The 16,789-nt window shown below is 46.7% G+C and overlaps 1 protein-coding gene across 1 annotated transcript in view; it reads right to left on the bottom strand.

The window, feature by feature from the left end:
• The window catches only part of LOC115167569 (neuron navigator 2), a gene marked incomplete in the record, with an annotated part of 313,298 nt that overhangs the window by 78,203 nt on the left and 218,306 nt on the right, over positions 1-16,789 (bottom strand). The window contains 2 exon segments of the mRNA XM_029722138.1: positions 5,710-5,762; positions 8,882-8,999. Coding sequence (XP_029577998.1) covers positions 5,710-5,762; positions 8,882-8,999 — 171 coding nt within the window.

Raw genomic sequence — 16,789 nt, 5'->3', positions numbered from 1 at the left:
ACCCCAATGACAGCATGTCACTGCAAAAGCTACGGTTATTTCCTGGGTGGCAAGGGTATGAGACTGGGAGGGGCTAGCGGTAAAAGGGGTGCTTGTGTGTGTGTGTGTGTGTGTGTGTGTGTGTGTGTGTGTGTGTGTGTGTGTGTGTGTGTGTGTGTGTGTGTGTGTGTGTGCGTGTGCGTGTGTGTGTCTGTGTGAGGGCCACAGTTGTAAAAACAACTATCCGCCACTCGTCTGAAACACTGAGCAAGATGGGGATAAAAAGGCGCTATATCACTCAATTATATGTCCTAAGCTTGTTTACATGTTTGCCGGTTTAAAACAAGAGGTTAAGGGTAGAGTTGTTAATTGCCAGAAGCTTTTCAGGGTTTTGAATGCAGCTTTCCCACAGCAATCAAGTCAAGTGTTGTTAATGGAGCTCTCAGTGGGTCCTGGGTGTTGAGTGGTCGGCTAACAGGGAAAGTGTGTGCGTGTGTGTTTTCAGTCTGTATTAAAATCCACAAAGACATGTGCATAATGACTGGTTGCACCTGCCTCCAGCACTGCTCGAGCGCTTCAGTTTCAGCTGAATAGCTCACACATGCACGCTGCACACGACACAACAGTGGTGACACACGAACACACGCACCCCCATCAAATATCTCTCGGCTCAGGCCAAACAGAGAAACACACACACGCACACAAAAACACACACACACACACTTAAACACACAGCGTCAGCCCACCGTCTCTTCCACCTCTCGCTGTAAAATGCTAACAGTGGGAGTCAGTGGTAAGCTAAGAGAGGTTTTAGAGAAGGTTCTAATCACTGTACAGAACAAAGACACGGAGAGGAACAGAGACCAGAGAGGAACAGAGACCAGAGAGGAACAGAAACCAGAGAGGAACAGAAACCAGAGAGGAACAGAGACCAGAGAGGAACAGAGACACAGAGAGGAACAGAGACACAGAGAGGAACAGAGACACAGAGAGGAACAGAGACCAGAGAGGAACAGAAATCAGAGAGGAACAGAGACCAGAGAGGAACAGAGACCAGAGAGGAACAGAGACACAGAGAGGAACAGAGACCAGAGAGGGACAGAGACCAGAGAGGAACAGAGACCAGAGAGGAACAGAGACACAGAGAGGAACAGAGACACAGAGAGGAACAGAGACCAGAGAGGAACAGAGACCAGAGAGGAACAGAGACCAGAGAGGAACAGAGACCAGAGAGGAACAGAGACCAGAGAGGAACAGAGACCAGAGAGGAACAGAGACCAGAGAGGAACAGAGACACAGAGAGGAACAGAGACACAGAGAGGAACAGAGACCAGAGAGGAACAGAGACACAGAGAGGAACAGAGACACAGAGAGGGACAGAGACCAGAGAGGAACAGAGACCAGAGAGGAACAGAGACCAGAGAGGAACAGAGACCAGAGAGGAACAGAGACCAGAGAGGAACAGAGATACAGAGAAGAACAGAGACACAGAGAGGAACAGAGACCAGAGAGGAACAGAGACCAGAGAGGAACAGAGACCAGAGAGGAACAGAGACCAGAGAGGAACAGAGACCAGAGAGGAACAGAGACCAGAGAGGAACAGAGACCAGAGAGGAACAGAGACCAGAGAGGAACAGAGACCAGAGAGGAACAGAGACCAGAGAGGGACTACAGAGACAAGAGGCAGCCTGGAGCGTCTCAATTACTGCCGACTGGAGGGCACAATCAACCTCTAATGGGACCCGGCTAATTGATAGTGGAGACGCAGAGAGAACCGGCTGACTGACTGATTCCTGTGCGCGCGCGCGTGTGTGTGTGTGTGTGTGTGTGTGTGTGTGTGTGTGTGTGTGTGTGTGTGTGTGTGTGTGTGTGTGTGTGTGTGTGTGTGTGTGTGTGTGTGTGTGTGTCTGTGTGTCTGTGTGTCTGTGTGTGTGTGTTGGTGGTCGGGGAGGCGGGGTCTGGCTATCAGTCTAAATTAGCCTTCAACTGGCACACTGGCCCAATTTATGTGTCTAACTCTGTCTAACTCTAAGATATGTTTATTGTTTGGAGCGTGTCAAGTGCAGTGAAAATATGTTCAAATTTGTATCAGAACAACCAGTAATTGGAACAACAGATAGCATAGCATAAACTCTTGCCTTCAGCCCGGTTGCAAGCTAAGATGCGGGTACTGTAAATGTATGGCTGTCCCGACAAAACGAAATCTCGGCCGACCGAAAGTTGTCTGTTCTTTCCATCAATCGATTGGTCAACATTTTTAAAGGTGTATTTTTCCGTATATAGAAACACTATGTGTTTTCATAAAATCAATGATATGCACTGAGCTTGTTTGACGCTTTAAGTTTACTGTTCGATGAAATAACACACAAATGACTCAAGAGGGAGCCAGAGAGCTAGATAACCCGAAGAAAAAAAAACTTCACCTGAACCAACCATTCTCCTCCCGCTCCTGCTGGCTTTCGCAGATTCTGCCATTGCTCTCCTGAAGTTGTCGGTAATAGGCTACACGAGGAGTCGGCAACCTTTCTCATGTGAAATGCCAATTTATCTTATAATTTCTACCGATCTGCGTGCCAGTTATGGTTTTTATATACACATGTTCGTGGAACAGTTTCATTTCATTTATATTAGCGTCTTCATATCTCAAAATCGTTGCCATGTAGTTAATCAAAATTCTATCCAAATCTAACTGAAAATGATACAAACCTAAAAAGTGACTTCTATTGCCATTACCAACTATGTAAAAAAAAATAGCCTACATAAAGGCAACAAACAAAAACATTGCAGCCTGCAAGTAGAAAATATCCACACAAAAAAAAACGTATCCTATAAAATCACATTGGCTACGCATGGCCTGTCTGCAACGAACTTGAAACATTGTATAACATATTCTGGGCCCTCAGAGTGGTGCTCGGGACAGACACAGCTGTTGGCTATTTGCGCGAGGGATAAGAAGCATTGCTTGACTTGGGCAGGAGCTCGCCGGAGCTGAGTACCGGCACCTCAAATGTTCTACTGCTTGAGCTCCTGTTCCACTTAGAGAAAATTAGCTCAAAAGTAATGTGGAGCTCCTGCACCTAAATATAAACAGTACCAGCACGCAAAATGACGACCGGAACCTACTTCAGTCCAAGTCAAGCACTGATTAGAAGTAATCAGGTTGGCCTGCTCCACAGCTCATTAGTGGTGGTGCTTTAAGCCAATCAGAAATACTATCAGATCCCAAAATGGGCACATTTATACAGTGTATTCACGCCTTGACTTTTTCCACATTTTGTTACGTTACAGCCTTATTCTAAAATGTATTTTTCCTCATTAATCTACACACAATACCCCATAATGACAAAGCAAAAACAGTTTTTTCGAATTCTTTGCTCATTTATTCAAAATAAAAAATGGAAATATCACATTTACATAAGTATTCAGACCCTTAACTCAGTACTTTGTTGAAGCACCTTTGTCAGCAATTATAGCCTTGAGTGTTATTGAGTACGTCGCTAGAAGCTTGGCACACCTGTATTTGGGAGTTTCTCCCATTCTTCTCTGCAGATCCTCTTAAGCTCTGTAATGTTGGATGGGGAGCGTTGCTGCACAGCTATTTTCAGGTCTCTCCAGAGATGTCCGATCGGGTCCAAGCTCAGGCTCTGGCTGGGCCACTCAAGGACATTCAGAGACTTGTCCCGAAGCCACTCCTGCTTCGTCTTGGCTGTGTGCTTAGGGTCATTGTCTTGTTGGAAGGTGAACCTTCACCCCAGTCTGAGGTCCTGAGTGCTCTGGAGCAGGTTTTCATCAAGGATCTCTCTGTACTTTGCTTCCTTCATCTTTGCCACGATCCTGACTCGTCTCTCAGTCCCTGCTGCTGAAAAACATCTCCACAGCATGATGCTGCCACCACCATGCTTCACCGTAAGGATGATGCCAGGTTTCCTCCAGACGTGATGCTTGGCATTCAGGCCAAAGAGTTCAATCTTGGTTTCATCAGACCAGAGAATGCTGTTTCTCATGGTCTGAGAGTCTTTAGGTGCCTTTTGGCAAACTCCAAGCGGGCTGTCATGTGCCTTTTACTGAGGAGTGGCTTTCGTCTGGCCACTCTACCATAAAGGCCTGATTGGTGGAGTGCTGCAGAGATAGTTGTCCTTCTGGAAGGTTCTCCCATCTCCACAGAGGAACTCTTGAGCTCTGTCAGAGTGACCATCAGGTTTTTGGTCACCTCCCTGACCAAGGCCCTTCTCCCCTGATTGCTCAGTTTGGCCGGGCGGCCAGCTCTAGGAAGAGTGTTGATGGTTCCAAACATCTTCCATTTAAGAATGATGGAAGCCACTGTGTTCTTGGGGACCTTCAATGCTGCAAAAATGTTTTGGTACCCTTCCTCAGATCTGTGCCTCAACACAATCCTGTCTCGGAGCTCTACGGACAATTCCTTCGACCTCATGGCTTGTTTTTTGCTCTGACATCCACTGTTAACTGTGGGACAGGTGGGTGCCTTTCCAAATCATGTACAATCAATGTAATTTACCACTGGTGGACTCTAATCGATCCAATCTCCAATCTCAAGGATGGTCAATGGAAACAGGATGCACCTGAGCTCCATTTCCAGTCTCATAGCAAAGGGTCTGAATACTTATGTAAATACGGTATTTCTGTTTTTTATTTTTAATACATTTGCAAAAATGTCTAAAAACCTATTTTCACTTTATCACTATAGGGTAATGTGTGTAGGTTGATGAGGGGAAAAAAAGATTTAATCCATTTTAGAATAAGGCTGTAACGTAACAGAATGTGGAAAAAGTCATGGGCTCTGAATACTTTCCGAAGGCACTGTATATATATATATATTTGCTACAGCTCGACTAAAGAAATCTTGGTCGACCAACAGCCTATCGACCAAACAATCGACCAGTCGACTAATCGTGGTCAGCCCATTCAAATTAGACATTCTTTCAAATGCCCACCCCTAATAAACACATATATAAACGCGGCCACAGATACACTCTCTCTCTCTCACACTCATGTGTTCTAATGTTAAACTGCCACAACAAACCACAATAAACACAGAAATGAATATACAGTAGAACTAAGCCTTTGCCTGGGAGAAGAGTACGCTTGCCAAAGCCCTCTCCAAAAGGGAATCCTTGTACAGTAGCCACAGCCATTACAACATCGCCCTGCTAACGTTTTTACTGTCATCGTAACTTGAATTCTCCATCTGGATTTTGTCCCCTTGGATAACATAAGTGGAGTTTTTATTTCTAGCGGTAATGTGACGAAGCGAGCTTGGTTCTCTTCCAGACACCAAACCTCAGTCTCTGGTGCTTCAAAGTGAGAGCCAATGGCCTGTCTACAGGCCAGACGTTTTCTAAAGACTGACCGCGAAGCCACACATTTCAAAATAACAGGAGTAATACCCATAACCATTCAATTGGACCAATGTCTTCCGAGACAGAGCTGACTTCGAATTCCCTGCTTCAATAAGGCCCCGTACGTACGCACAGCTTACACACGCTCAAGTAGACGCAGGTATGAGTTGACACACAAACACAGACACTCTACTGTGGTGGACCAAGACATCAAAAGCAACTTTTTTTGACTTCACACACTCACCCATTCAAACAAGCAAAACAACCCCCCCCCCCCCCCCCCCCCCCCCCCCCCCCCACACACACAAGTATTATAACGTTATACTGCCAAACACACAAACCAATAGAAGGAAACCCTAGGAAGGTCACTCACCATCTGAGAACCACTCTTAGGGCAGCCATTGATGTCTTCAATCTTCTCATTGGCTGAAGGAGAGAGAGAGAGAGAGAGAGAGAGAGAGAGAGAGAGAGAGAGAGAGAAAAGCAAAGGTGTTAGTGATACCCCTGGTTCTTCCTCCAGCATGTTCCTACTCAGTGCCAGGGAGAGTGAGTGAGGAGAGCAGGCCTGTGACTGGATGGAGAGGGTCACTGCCCCCTCTTTCTTCTGAGCGATGAAACCCAATCTAGTTATAGCAAATGTGTGTGGGGCCACTAGGGTCCAGGCAGAGTTGGCTGAGAGAAGGGGTGTGTGTGGATCCCCACCCCCCTCCTTTAGAGGCCCAGCCCACAGCAGCTGAGACAAGGTTGTCCTCTTTCAACACTACAGCCTGGTGGGGCATCTCCGCCACAGGAACCTACCACCTACTGCAGGAAAATAAAGGGTTATCCCAGTGGGTCCAAACTTTGTGTCAGGTGGATAAACACTCTCACAAACACACATGCACTTGCACATAAACACACCCTGTGGAATGTACACAGAACAAAACATATAAACACAATGTGTAAAGTGATGGTCCCGTGTTTCATGAAATAAAATATCCCAGAAATGTTCCATGAGCACAAAGAGATTATTTCTCTCAAATGTTGTGCAAATAAATGTGTTTATCTTTGCCAAGATAACGCATCCCCCTGACAGGTGTGGCGTATCAAGAAGCTGATTAAACAGCTTGATCATTACGCAGGTGACCCTTGTGCTGGGTACAATAAAAGGCCACTCTACATGTGCAGTTTTGTCACACAACACAATGTCACAGGTATGTCCACCAGAGCTGTTGCCAGAGAATTGAATGTTCATTTCTCTACCATAAGCCACCTCATGTCGTTTTAGATCATTTGGTAGTACGTCCAACCGGCCTCACAAGCGAAGACCACGTGTATGGCGTTGTGTGGGTGAGCGGTTTGCTGATGTCAACCGTTGCGGCGGTGGGGTTATGGTATGGGCAGGCACAAGCTACGGACAACGAACACAACTGCATTTTATCGATGGCAATTTGAATGCACAGAGATACCTTGACAAGATCCTGAGGCCCATTGTGAGGCCCATTTTTTTTTAAAGGTATATGTCACCAACAGAAGCATATCTGTATTCCCAGTCATGTGAAATCCATAGATTAGGGCCTAATGAATTTATTTCAACTGACTGATTTCCTCATATGAACTGTAACTCAGTAAAATCTTACACATTTTTGCATGTTGCGTTTATCTTTTTGTTCAGTATATATTAATGACTCTTCTAAACCCTGCCATTGTCTGTCATTCGGTCTCCCCTGTTGTCTCCTACCAAAAATAACATGCTACTGATCCCAGGCAGGTCTCTGACCCTGTGTCACCGTGTCGCCGTCCCCCTGCTTCACACCCACTGAGCTGCACAGTCAGATTTCAGTAGCAATTGTCTGGTATGATATTTCCCCCCATCTACATACAGTGAGAGAGAGTGCGCTCCTAATCTCAGCTCGTTACCTGTATAAAAGACACCTGGGAGCCAGAAATCTTTCAGATTGAGAGAGGGTCAAATACTTATTTCCCTCATTAAAATGCAAATCAATTTCTAACATTTTTTGACGTGGGTTTTTCTGGATTTTTTGTTGTTGTTATTCTGTCTCCCGCTGTTCAAATAAACCTACCATTCAAATTATAGACTGATCCTTTCTTTGTCAGTGGGCAAACGTACAAAATCAGCAGGGGATCAAATACTTTTCTCCCCCTCACTGTAGACAGTGGGAAAGGAAACTATGAATGAACTGGTGACTGGGACACTCATATTGGGATTGGAAGAGGGATAGAGCTCAGTTACATGACACCAGGATAGCAGTAGTCAGCTGTGGGGGGGGGGGGGGGGGGGGGGGGGGGGAGTGTCAAAAACAGCACAGCGACATAGCCAGACAGACTTAGTCAATGAGTCAGCTGTAGATGAACTTTGCAATGAACACCGCCTCTGCTTTACCTCACCTACTTGTGCATGTCAGTGTGTGTGCGCGCTTGCTTGCGTGCATGTTTACAATAGCATGCGCCACTGTTTCTACCCTACACTGTCCCCTAGGGATACTGAGACCGCTGATGGTGAGAAATCACGCTCTCTCCGGGGCCCTACTATATCAGGGGACGGAAGACACCCCAGTTTGTGTCATAGCGGGTCATCGAAGATGCGCGCGTACGACAACGTGCATCCTTGATGATGCTCACTCTCCAGTGAATGCAGAGATTCAATCTGAGCATCAAAAGACAAAAGAAGAAGGGAACAGAGGACTCAGTGTCTCCAAACCCACCCGTCCTGCCGTCGACGCTACAAAAATCCCCAAAAAGCTCCATCTTCCGGCTCGAAAGACCCGCTAGCCTACTCCGACTTTCAGAGAAGTCGCCAGAGAAAACGATTCGGTTTTTCCTTGTCCCTCTACTCCAGATCCTAGTCTGAATTCTACGAAGAAGACTCTAGTCCACGCACATGTTCTATGACGTGCGACTGCGACGTGTTGATTCGTATTCCTAATTCTAAGTGTGCTTTTACATTAGTATTGTAGGATGTTCTGTACACGTTCTTGGATTTGAGGCGGTGTTTCGCATACAAATAAATATCATCTATATCCTCTGATAGAGCTCGACAGAAGTCTGGAAAGCAGAGGAGTGATAAGTCATCGGTGAGCTGATGTGACAGGGCTGTAACCTCAGGGCACTGTCTCCCCCCCTCTGTCCTCCTTAAAAGATGACAGGGCAGCTTGTGAAGTGGGAAAATTACAGGACTAAGGGGAGGGGGGCGCATAATGACATGTTACAAAACATCCCTCAGTCAAACTTCTCTCTGACTGCACCGCTGTCAAACATTTCAGCGTTAAACTCAATTTTGGAGAATAATAACTTCTTGATAATACGTTAATAATAATGTGTGTGGAAATTAATATTTTTATGAGGACAGTTCATCACCAATAGCATATGGCATTATGGCGATTACCGTACAAATATGCATTAGTATACATAGCGTTACGACTTGAAAGACGTATAAACATGGTATCCGCGTGAGAAGTCTAGTCCATCGACTTGAACTCATGAGCAGTGACGGTAATAACACGACATCAAGAGAAGAGACGGTAAATGAAGTGTACCCCACTTACCGACAACCTGTATGATCTCGGCGAGCAGCACTCCGTCTGTCACGTCTGTCTGCAGGTCCTTGATGAGTCGCTTGTGTCCCGACTTGGCTAGGTAGTGGTTGGCCCAATCCGTATAGATCTGTTCAAGGACACAAAAACATCAGCGTCCGTTTATTAGACGCCCGGGCGAACGACTCATATCAGAAGCGAAACGCAACTCTTGCGGCCTCCGCTTTTTAGAAGTCGTGCGACTGTTTAAAATCCCGTAACACTTGAAAAAAAAAAAAGACAAATGACTCAAATTAAACACATTTACGACTCAAATAAAATAAATAAATAGGACCCCGCGCACCCCCTTTCCTTTCGTTGGGGGGGCGCAGAGCTGGCATATATCCGCGTGGTATTCAAATGGGGACCATTGTGCTCGGATTGCGCAGCAGCGAGAGCAGACGGTTTCAATGAGGCGCTGACATCACGAACTCGAGGACAGAAAAGGCCCTTCAGAGTGTGCAAGGGAGGGGTGGTGGTGTGGGGGGGTTGAATTAAGAGTCTGAATAATCTGAATAGTTTCGTTTGTAATTGGTTGTTGCAGACAACTCTCTATCTCCTGCGCTCTCACTCTCCAAGGCTGCTTGCCTCTCCGGGATTCAAGGCCGGCGAGGGATGTATTTGGGTAAATAAAAGACCCCAAGCAAGAGCAGAGGGAGAGAAAGATGCCGAGGGTCGGAGAGAGAGAGAGAGAGATACCATCTCAAATTGAGATTTGAGATTCAAAATGTTGGTAACAAACAAAAACACTGAAGTAAGGACACAGTGATGCTAGAAATAATAACTAGAAATAACTAATAATAACTAGAAATAACAGAAATTTGGTTGGGAAGGGGATGCTGAACAGATTCCGAAAATGTTTCTAAAGAGTGCGTTTCATGTGGACAGTTGTAGAAACAAGTTCAAAATCTCAAGGCAAATTCTAAATACAATTCTGGAGTAACCGAATTAAGTCTGACATTTTTGTTGTTGTCTGAAGCATCCCCGGATGAATCTGAGCAATGTTTTTCTGCTGCCGTCACTTCAGTATTTCAAACGGCTAAAATTAAGCATCAGACACGCGCACATGCACGCGTACACACAATGTGACCCCGGTTCTCTGTGTTTTTAAAGGTAAACAGACCTGGGGCCAATTCAGAGTGACGCGTCATATGAATCGCTGCTCTGAACGTTTCATTTCGAAACGTACACGCGCAGAGCGAGGTTCAAAACACTGTTTTATGTAGGCTCAGCATGCACGCTTGCAAAAGCTCTCTCTCTCTCTCTTTCTCACACACACATGCACACACACACACACACACACACACACACACACACACACACACACACACAGCTATAACATGGCTCAGACAGCGCTAAACAAGCCTTTAAGCAAAGGATAACACTCTCTCAAAACACTGGGGGGGGGGGGGGGGGGGGGGGGGTTGCAGTAAGAAAAGGAATGTGGGTGTGCCTTGGAGCAGTTTTATGCAGCAGGTAAAATGAGGGGTTTGGGTGTCATTAAAAAGCAGGTAAAATGAGAAGCTGTCAATCATTGGAGCAGAAGGGGAACCAGTGGAAGACCCCTGGGGGTGGGAGGGGGCAAGTTTAAAGGGAGGAGGGCAGGACGGTGGATCCATCCTATCCAGAGCCATACTCAGGAGCTTATGAATCACTGGATTTCATGACTTATTGAACTGGAAGGACAATCGCGTACAATAACACATAGGACCTCTGATTTAAGATCAAAACATACCCCGAGGGTATATGAAGAAGTGAGAAGGGGGAACACAGAGGGAAGGAAAATGAAGAGGGAGAGAATCCTACTTTCAAAACTCTATAGTGCAAGGCTGGTGAAATCCTGCTCACTAAAACCAGGACACCACACGCTAAAAGGCCTGTGCTGTCCAACCCACTTACACTAATAACCTGTCAACTAGTAGGGTTCTTAACCCGTTAGCAAAGAAGCCTAAAGCAGCACTTAACACACCGGAAGATGCCTTTGATCCGTGTCTGACGGCGCTGTCAGCCACTCTGGGACTTCTCCACATCACAGGGAAAAGCCCCTCTCTTCCAGAACATATCTGATTATTCCTTAACTTCACCAACTATAGGCACCAACCGTACTGACAGCATCCCAGCCCCCTAATATGTGTGTTTGTAATAGTAGAATAACCAATTTTAGCGTTGAGTTTGTAAATAAAGTCAGCGGGGAAGACGTAGACCTAACATGGCAAATAGGGAAAAAGAGATGAGTGGTTTTTCTATTTCATCAGTGTTGTGTTTGTTACACGTTAATCAATGATTCTTTCAAGAGGGGAAATCCCACATCAGCCTCATTCCCGAAAATTCCCAGTAATCCCACCCTCTCATCCCAGGATTGGGGTTATATTTTGGGGAGCTGTAAATCGGTAAGATGGACATTCCCCTCTTCAAGGGAATGCAACATGACACTGAGTGGCTGGGATCTGATTCAATACACAGTCTCGGACCACTCACTGTACCCTTTACAAGACCCCTGTGTGTGTGTGTGTGTTTGTTTCTGTGTGTGTGTCCTCTAAAGGGTTAAAGCCGTGTGAATGAGCAACAGTGTGACGTCTCGTTCAAAATGGGTCACACAATGTTCTATGAACACACACACACACACACACACACACACACACACACACACACACACACACACACAGATGCCCTTAGGCCACACACAATTGTCTCTCTCCCACTGCATGCCTTAGACATTTCGCACAAACATGCCCCACAACCAGCCTCCACACACCACCCAGGCCTGCCGACTCATCAATCCAGCATATGATGCCCCGCAGAGGGCATGACGCACACAAGCCTCCCCCTACAGCGCTGGGTCATGGACTGGGGAGGTAGAGAGAGAGGGAGAGGACAGGCAGCTCATCACACTGACATGCCCTTTACCTGTTGGTAGGGACTTTCGGGAAGAGAAGAGATGGTGATTGGAGTGGATGCTTTGATGTCAAAGGCATACTCTCAGAGATGTCACAGCTGCTCATTGCATACTGATTGAAGTGGGGAATGCTAAACAGGTGTGTGTGTGTGTGTGTGTGTGTGTGTACGTGTGTGTGTGTGTGTACGTGTGTGTGTGTGTACATGTGTGTGTGTGTGTGTGTGTGTGTGTGTACGTGTGTGTGTGTGTGTGTGTGTGTGTGTGTACATGCACGTGTAAAGAGAAGGCGTTGAAAAAAAACAGGGGCCACAACTTTTCATTAACTTACTCTTTCATCTTTCACTTTGTTTGTCATGCATCCTTTGACTTGCATGCTACATACACACATCCACCCACACACACACACACACACACACACACACACACACACACACACACGCACGCACACACACACACACACACACACGCAGTCTTGTATAACTAACCTTGTGGGGACACACAATTCAGTCCCATTCCTTAACCCGAAAACATAACCTTAACCATAGCTCATAACCCTAGCTCCTAAACCTAACCCTAATTCCAACCCTAACACTAATTCTAACCTTAACATAACCTTAACCATAGCTCATAACCCGAGCTCCTAAACCTAACCCTAATTCCAACCCTAACACTAATTCTAACCTTAACCCCCCCCCCCCCCCCCTAGAAAAAGCATTTGACCTTGTGGGGACTAACAAAATGTCCCCATTTGGTCAAATGTTTGTTTGTTTGGTCCCCACAAGTATAGTTAAATACGTCCACACACAAACCCCCCCAATCCTCCCACACACACCACAGGGATCTCATCCAAAGAGCAGCCCTGCCCACAAACACACAGTACAACCAACGAGCAATAACAGCACTTTGAGTCGATTCAGCATCATGGTTCCCACACACACACACACACACTAAAAAAAAACATGTGCTTTCCAACCCACATACACTAATAACCTGTCAACTACTAGGGCTATTACCCCGTTAGCAAAGAAGCCTAAAACGGCACTTAACACACCATTATGTCCTAATCTAGTGAAGTGAAAGAGAGCCAGGTTAAGAAAACACCCAGGACTCACGAGATGCCACATACAGCGAGCGCGTCTGGAAGTTAAACTCTGTTCAATTTGCTAATGGCACGGCACTGGACGCAGAACATACCAAAACACACACTCTGTTGTGATTCCACTTTAGAGGAGGTGAAATGGTAGGCTACATTTCACTCGTTTACTTTCGCGCTCCTGAAGTTGGGGTCTCTATTCTCAGGCGCATGAAAGAACAACTGTATAGACGGCTCGACACAATTCTGTGACTTGTGCGATTTTTGCAAGTACAGCGCACCGAGTTTGCTCAATTGAGCCTGTAATATCCACGAGTCTCTGTGGTGTGTAGGCATTCATGCATGCTTTCCCCCCCTCAACCTCGGCCCAAATTGACTGCATTACTGCTCGTCTTCGTGAGAGGTATTGACATGTTGAAATCACCAAGCTTTCTGTTTAAGCGACTAGCGCACAGCTCAGACACTCATACGTAACCCACAAGACATGCCATCAGACGTCTCTTCACAGTCCAGAAAAAACAACGGGAAACGCACAGTACTAAACTCAGCAAAAAAATAAACTCAGTCCTCTCATTCATTCTGTCATTCATCCTCTCATTCATTCTGTCATTCAGTTACCGTCCCAACGCTCTAACCACTAGGCTACCTTAGGCTCATGCCTCCTTGCAGCATGCCGAAGGCACGTTCACACAGATGAGCAGGGACCCTGGGCATCTTTCTTTTGGTGTTTTTCAGAGTCAGTAGAAAGGCCTCTTTAGTGTCCTAAGTTTTCATAACTGTGACCTTTAATTGCCTACCATCTGTAAGCTGTTAGTGTCTTAACGACCTGCCAAAGGTGCATGTTCATTAATTGTTTATGGTTCATTGAACAAGCATGGGAAACAGTGTTTAAACCCTTTACAATGAAGATCTGTGAAGTTATTTGGATTTTTACAAATTATCTTTGAAAGACAGGGTCCTGAAAAAGGGACATTTCTTTTTTTGCTGAGTTTACATAGAGCCATGGAACTCTATTCCACATCATGTAACTCAGTCAAGCAGTAAAATCAGATAAAAAAATGACTACATGGAACAGCGCGGACTGTGAAGAGACACACACACACACACACACACACACATCATTCGCAAACATACGCTAACACACGCACATACATATACCCCTTTTTCTCCCAAATTGGTAGTTACAGTCTTGTCCCATCACTGCAACTCCTGTACAGACTCAGGAGAGGCAAAGGTCGAGAGCCATGCGTCCTCCGAAACACGACCCCTGACAAGGCGCACTGCTTCTTGACACACCGCTCACTTAACCTGGAACCCAGACGACGTGTCGGAAGAAAACCGTACAGCTGTACGACCGAAGTCAGCGTGCATGCGCCCGGCCCGCCACAAGGAGTCGCTAGAGCGCGATGGGACAAGGACATCCCGGCCGGCCAAACCCTCCCCTAACCCGGACGATGCTGGGCCAATTGTGTGCCGCCTCATGGGTCTCCCAGTCGGGGCCGGCTGCGACACAGCCTGGGATCGAATCCGGGTCTGTAGTGACGCCTCAAGCAATGCCTTTGACTGCTGCGCCACTCGGGAGGCCCCACACATACGTTTTCATATTTTTCTGTATTATTGATTCTGTATTGTACACACAGCATTCTACCTGCCTTCTACCTGCCTCTGTCCGCCCCTCTCCATAAATACACACAACGTCCTCTATAAGTGCACAGAGGGAACTGGCTCAACCCCAGACCAGCTATTTTGGGTTGACCCCTCATCTACACTTTCTATACCTCCATTCTGCTCTCTTTTCCTTTCCCTCTCTTTATCGTTCCTCTCTCTCTCACACAAGGATGTTACCATCAGTGCCTGGTCTCTCTCTTCTCTTTCTCCTTGTTCCTCTCATCTTCCCTGTTCCATTCATCCCTTCTTCCTCCCTCCTTTTTCACTTTCCCCACTTCTAATACATGATTGATTTTTCATGTTTTTCTCTTTTCTACATTCGCCTTCTCTCTTACCTCCCTGATTGTAACCATCTCTCAGCAACCCCTTTACCGTTTTAAAGTGCCCACAGGAGAAGCGGCTGGGTCCCCTGACAGGCACCCTGAGGCCCCCACACACCGCCATCCAGGCCCCTCAGGTGGGGGGTAGAGGCTGTTTGTCCAGAAAACTCCCCAAAAAGACAGGACTGTAGACGAGCGCTCGTTATAGCGCATAGACGAGGTGGTAAATATAGCCACGATGTCCGTCTGACGAATCTCTTCTTTCCTTCTCACACCTCTCTCTCTCTCTCTACTAACCCCTCTGTTTACAAACGTCCCATTTTATACCTCTCTCCACTCTGCCACGCACCGTCTCTGCTCTCCTCCAACGTGCTCTAAGTCACTGTCTCAAACGCCCTCTACTTTTCAACTCTCTCGCTCTCTCTCTCTCTCTCTTTCTGAATCACTCACTCAATCACTGAGTCAACTCTTCTCTCCAATGCCTCCTTCTATCTCTAACCCCCCCCCTCCCTCTCTTCCTAACCCCTGACTCATAACCCTCCCATCCCGGCGCAATAACTTCCTCCCCTTCCCAAGGTGCTGCTGGGCTCAGACCCCCAGACGGACAGTGTAAACAAGACGAATGCACGTGTCAGAGGTAACAGAGTAACAGGCCTCTAACAGCCTCTACCTCTAACAGCCTCTACCTCTAACAGACTCTACCTCTAACAGCCCATTAACTGTCCTCTTACATCCTCCACACCTGGCACTGTACATAAATAACACACACACACACACACACACGCTTGTTCAGGTGAGGTCTGACACAAGGGGAAAGTCTGCCCTCGTAACCTGCTCTTTCCCATCTATCAGCTCCAAGCTATATGATGCCTTTGTCTCTTTACAGAGAGAAAGTTCGCTGTCCTTTAAACTATCACTTGTTGCCTTTGGCAGTGAATCTGAAAAGTACGAGTGTGTGTGTGAGAGTGTTTCTACATTGTAAAGGGTCATATCAACGGTATAGTGTACTGTACACACACACACACCTCCACCTCCACTCCACCTCCACACACACACACACGCCTAACATGCTACCTCACCCCTCCATCACCTTTAAACCAATTCTGTCCTCTCAGCATCCATACGGCTGGGGCTGGCGATAACATGTGGCAACACTTACCGCCCACGCCAGGGCAGGCACCAGATGGCTGATGGGAGAATGATGGATGACTATCCTACGCTACCCAATGCCCATCTGAAGGGGAGGACCCAGAAAAAGGAGGAGGTGCAACAGCAGTGTTTAGGGTAAATCGAGTGGCCTGTGGGAGTGTTATTTCTCCCCTGTTACACACCCACACAGACACACACACACACACTTCGGTCCTATTTGGCTGATGTCACCTCCACCCCAAACAGAAACACACACACACACTAGAAAGTACAATAAAACACTTTATTTGAATGACAGGTCCAGACCCTGAACCCAGACCTCTCATTGGTTTCAGCCAATCAGTGAATACCTTCACAAACAGATGGCTTATGGGAAATCAATATTCATCCGCTGCACGATATGACAACAATTTGTTGGAGGGGGGGGGGGGCTGGCTATCTAACTGCTGCTGGACTACAGTGACCCCTCAGCACCTGTCACAACTCATCATAGGAATAAATGGGTAATGAACACGATAAAAGGAGGGGGAGAGAGAGAGAGAGAGACAGAAAGAGAGAGAGAGAGAGAGTGAGAGAGAGAGAGAGACAGAGAGAGAGAGAGAGAGACAGAGAGAGAGAGAGAGAGAGAGAGAGAGGAGAGAGAGAGAAGAGAGAGAGAGAGAGAGAGAGAGAGAGAGAGAGACAGAGAGAGAGAGAGAGAGAGAGAGAGAGAGAGAGAGAGAGAGAGAGAGAGAGAAGAGAAAGAGAGAGAGAGC

The sequence above is a fragment of the Salmo trutta genome, chromosome 29 (genome assembly GCF_901001165.1).
Source record: "Salmo trutta chromosome 29, fSalTru1.1, whole genome shotgun sequence".
In the NCBI taxonomy this organism is placed as follows: Eukaryota; Metazoa; Chordata; class Actinopteri; order Salmoniformes; family Salmonidae; genus Salmo; species Salmo trutta.
The sequence above is the reverse complement of the archived record's forward strand: the minus strand, read 5'-3'. Positions and strand labels throughout refer to the sequence as shown.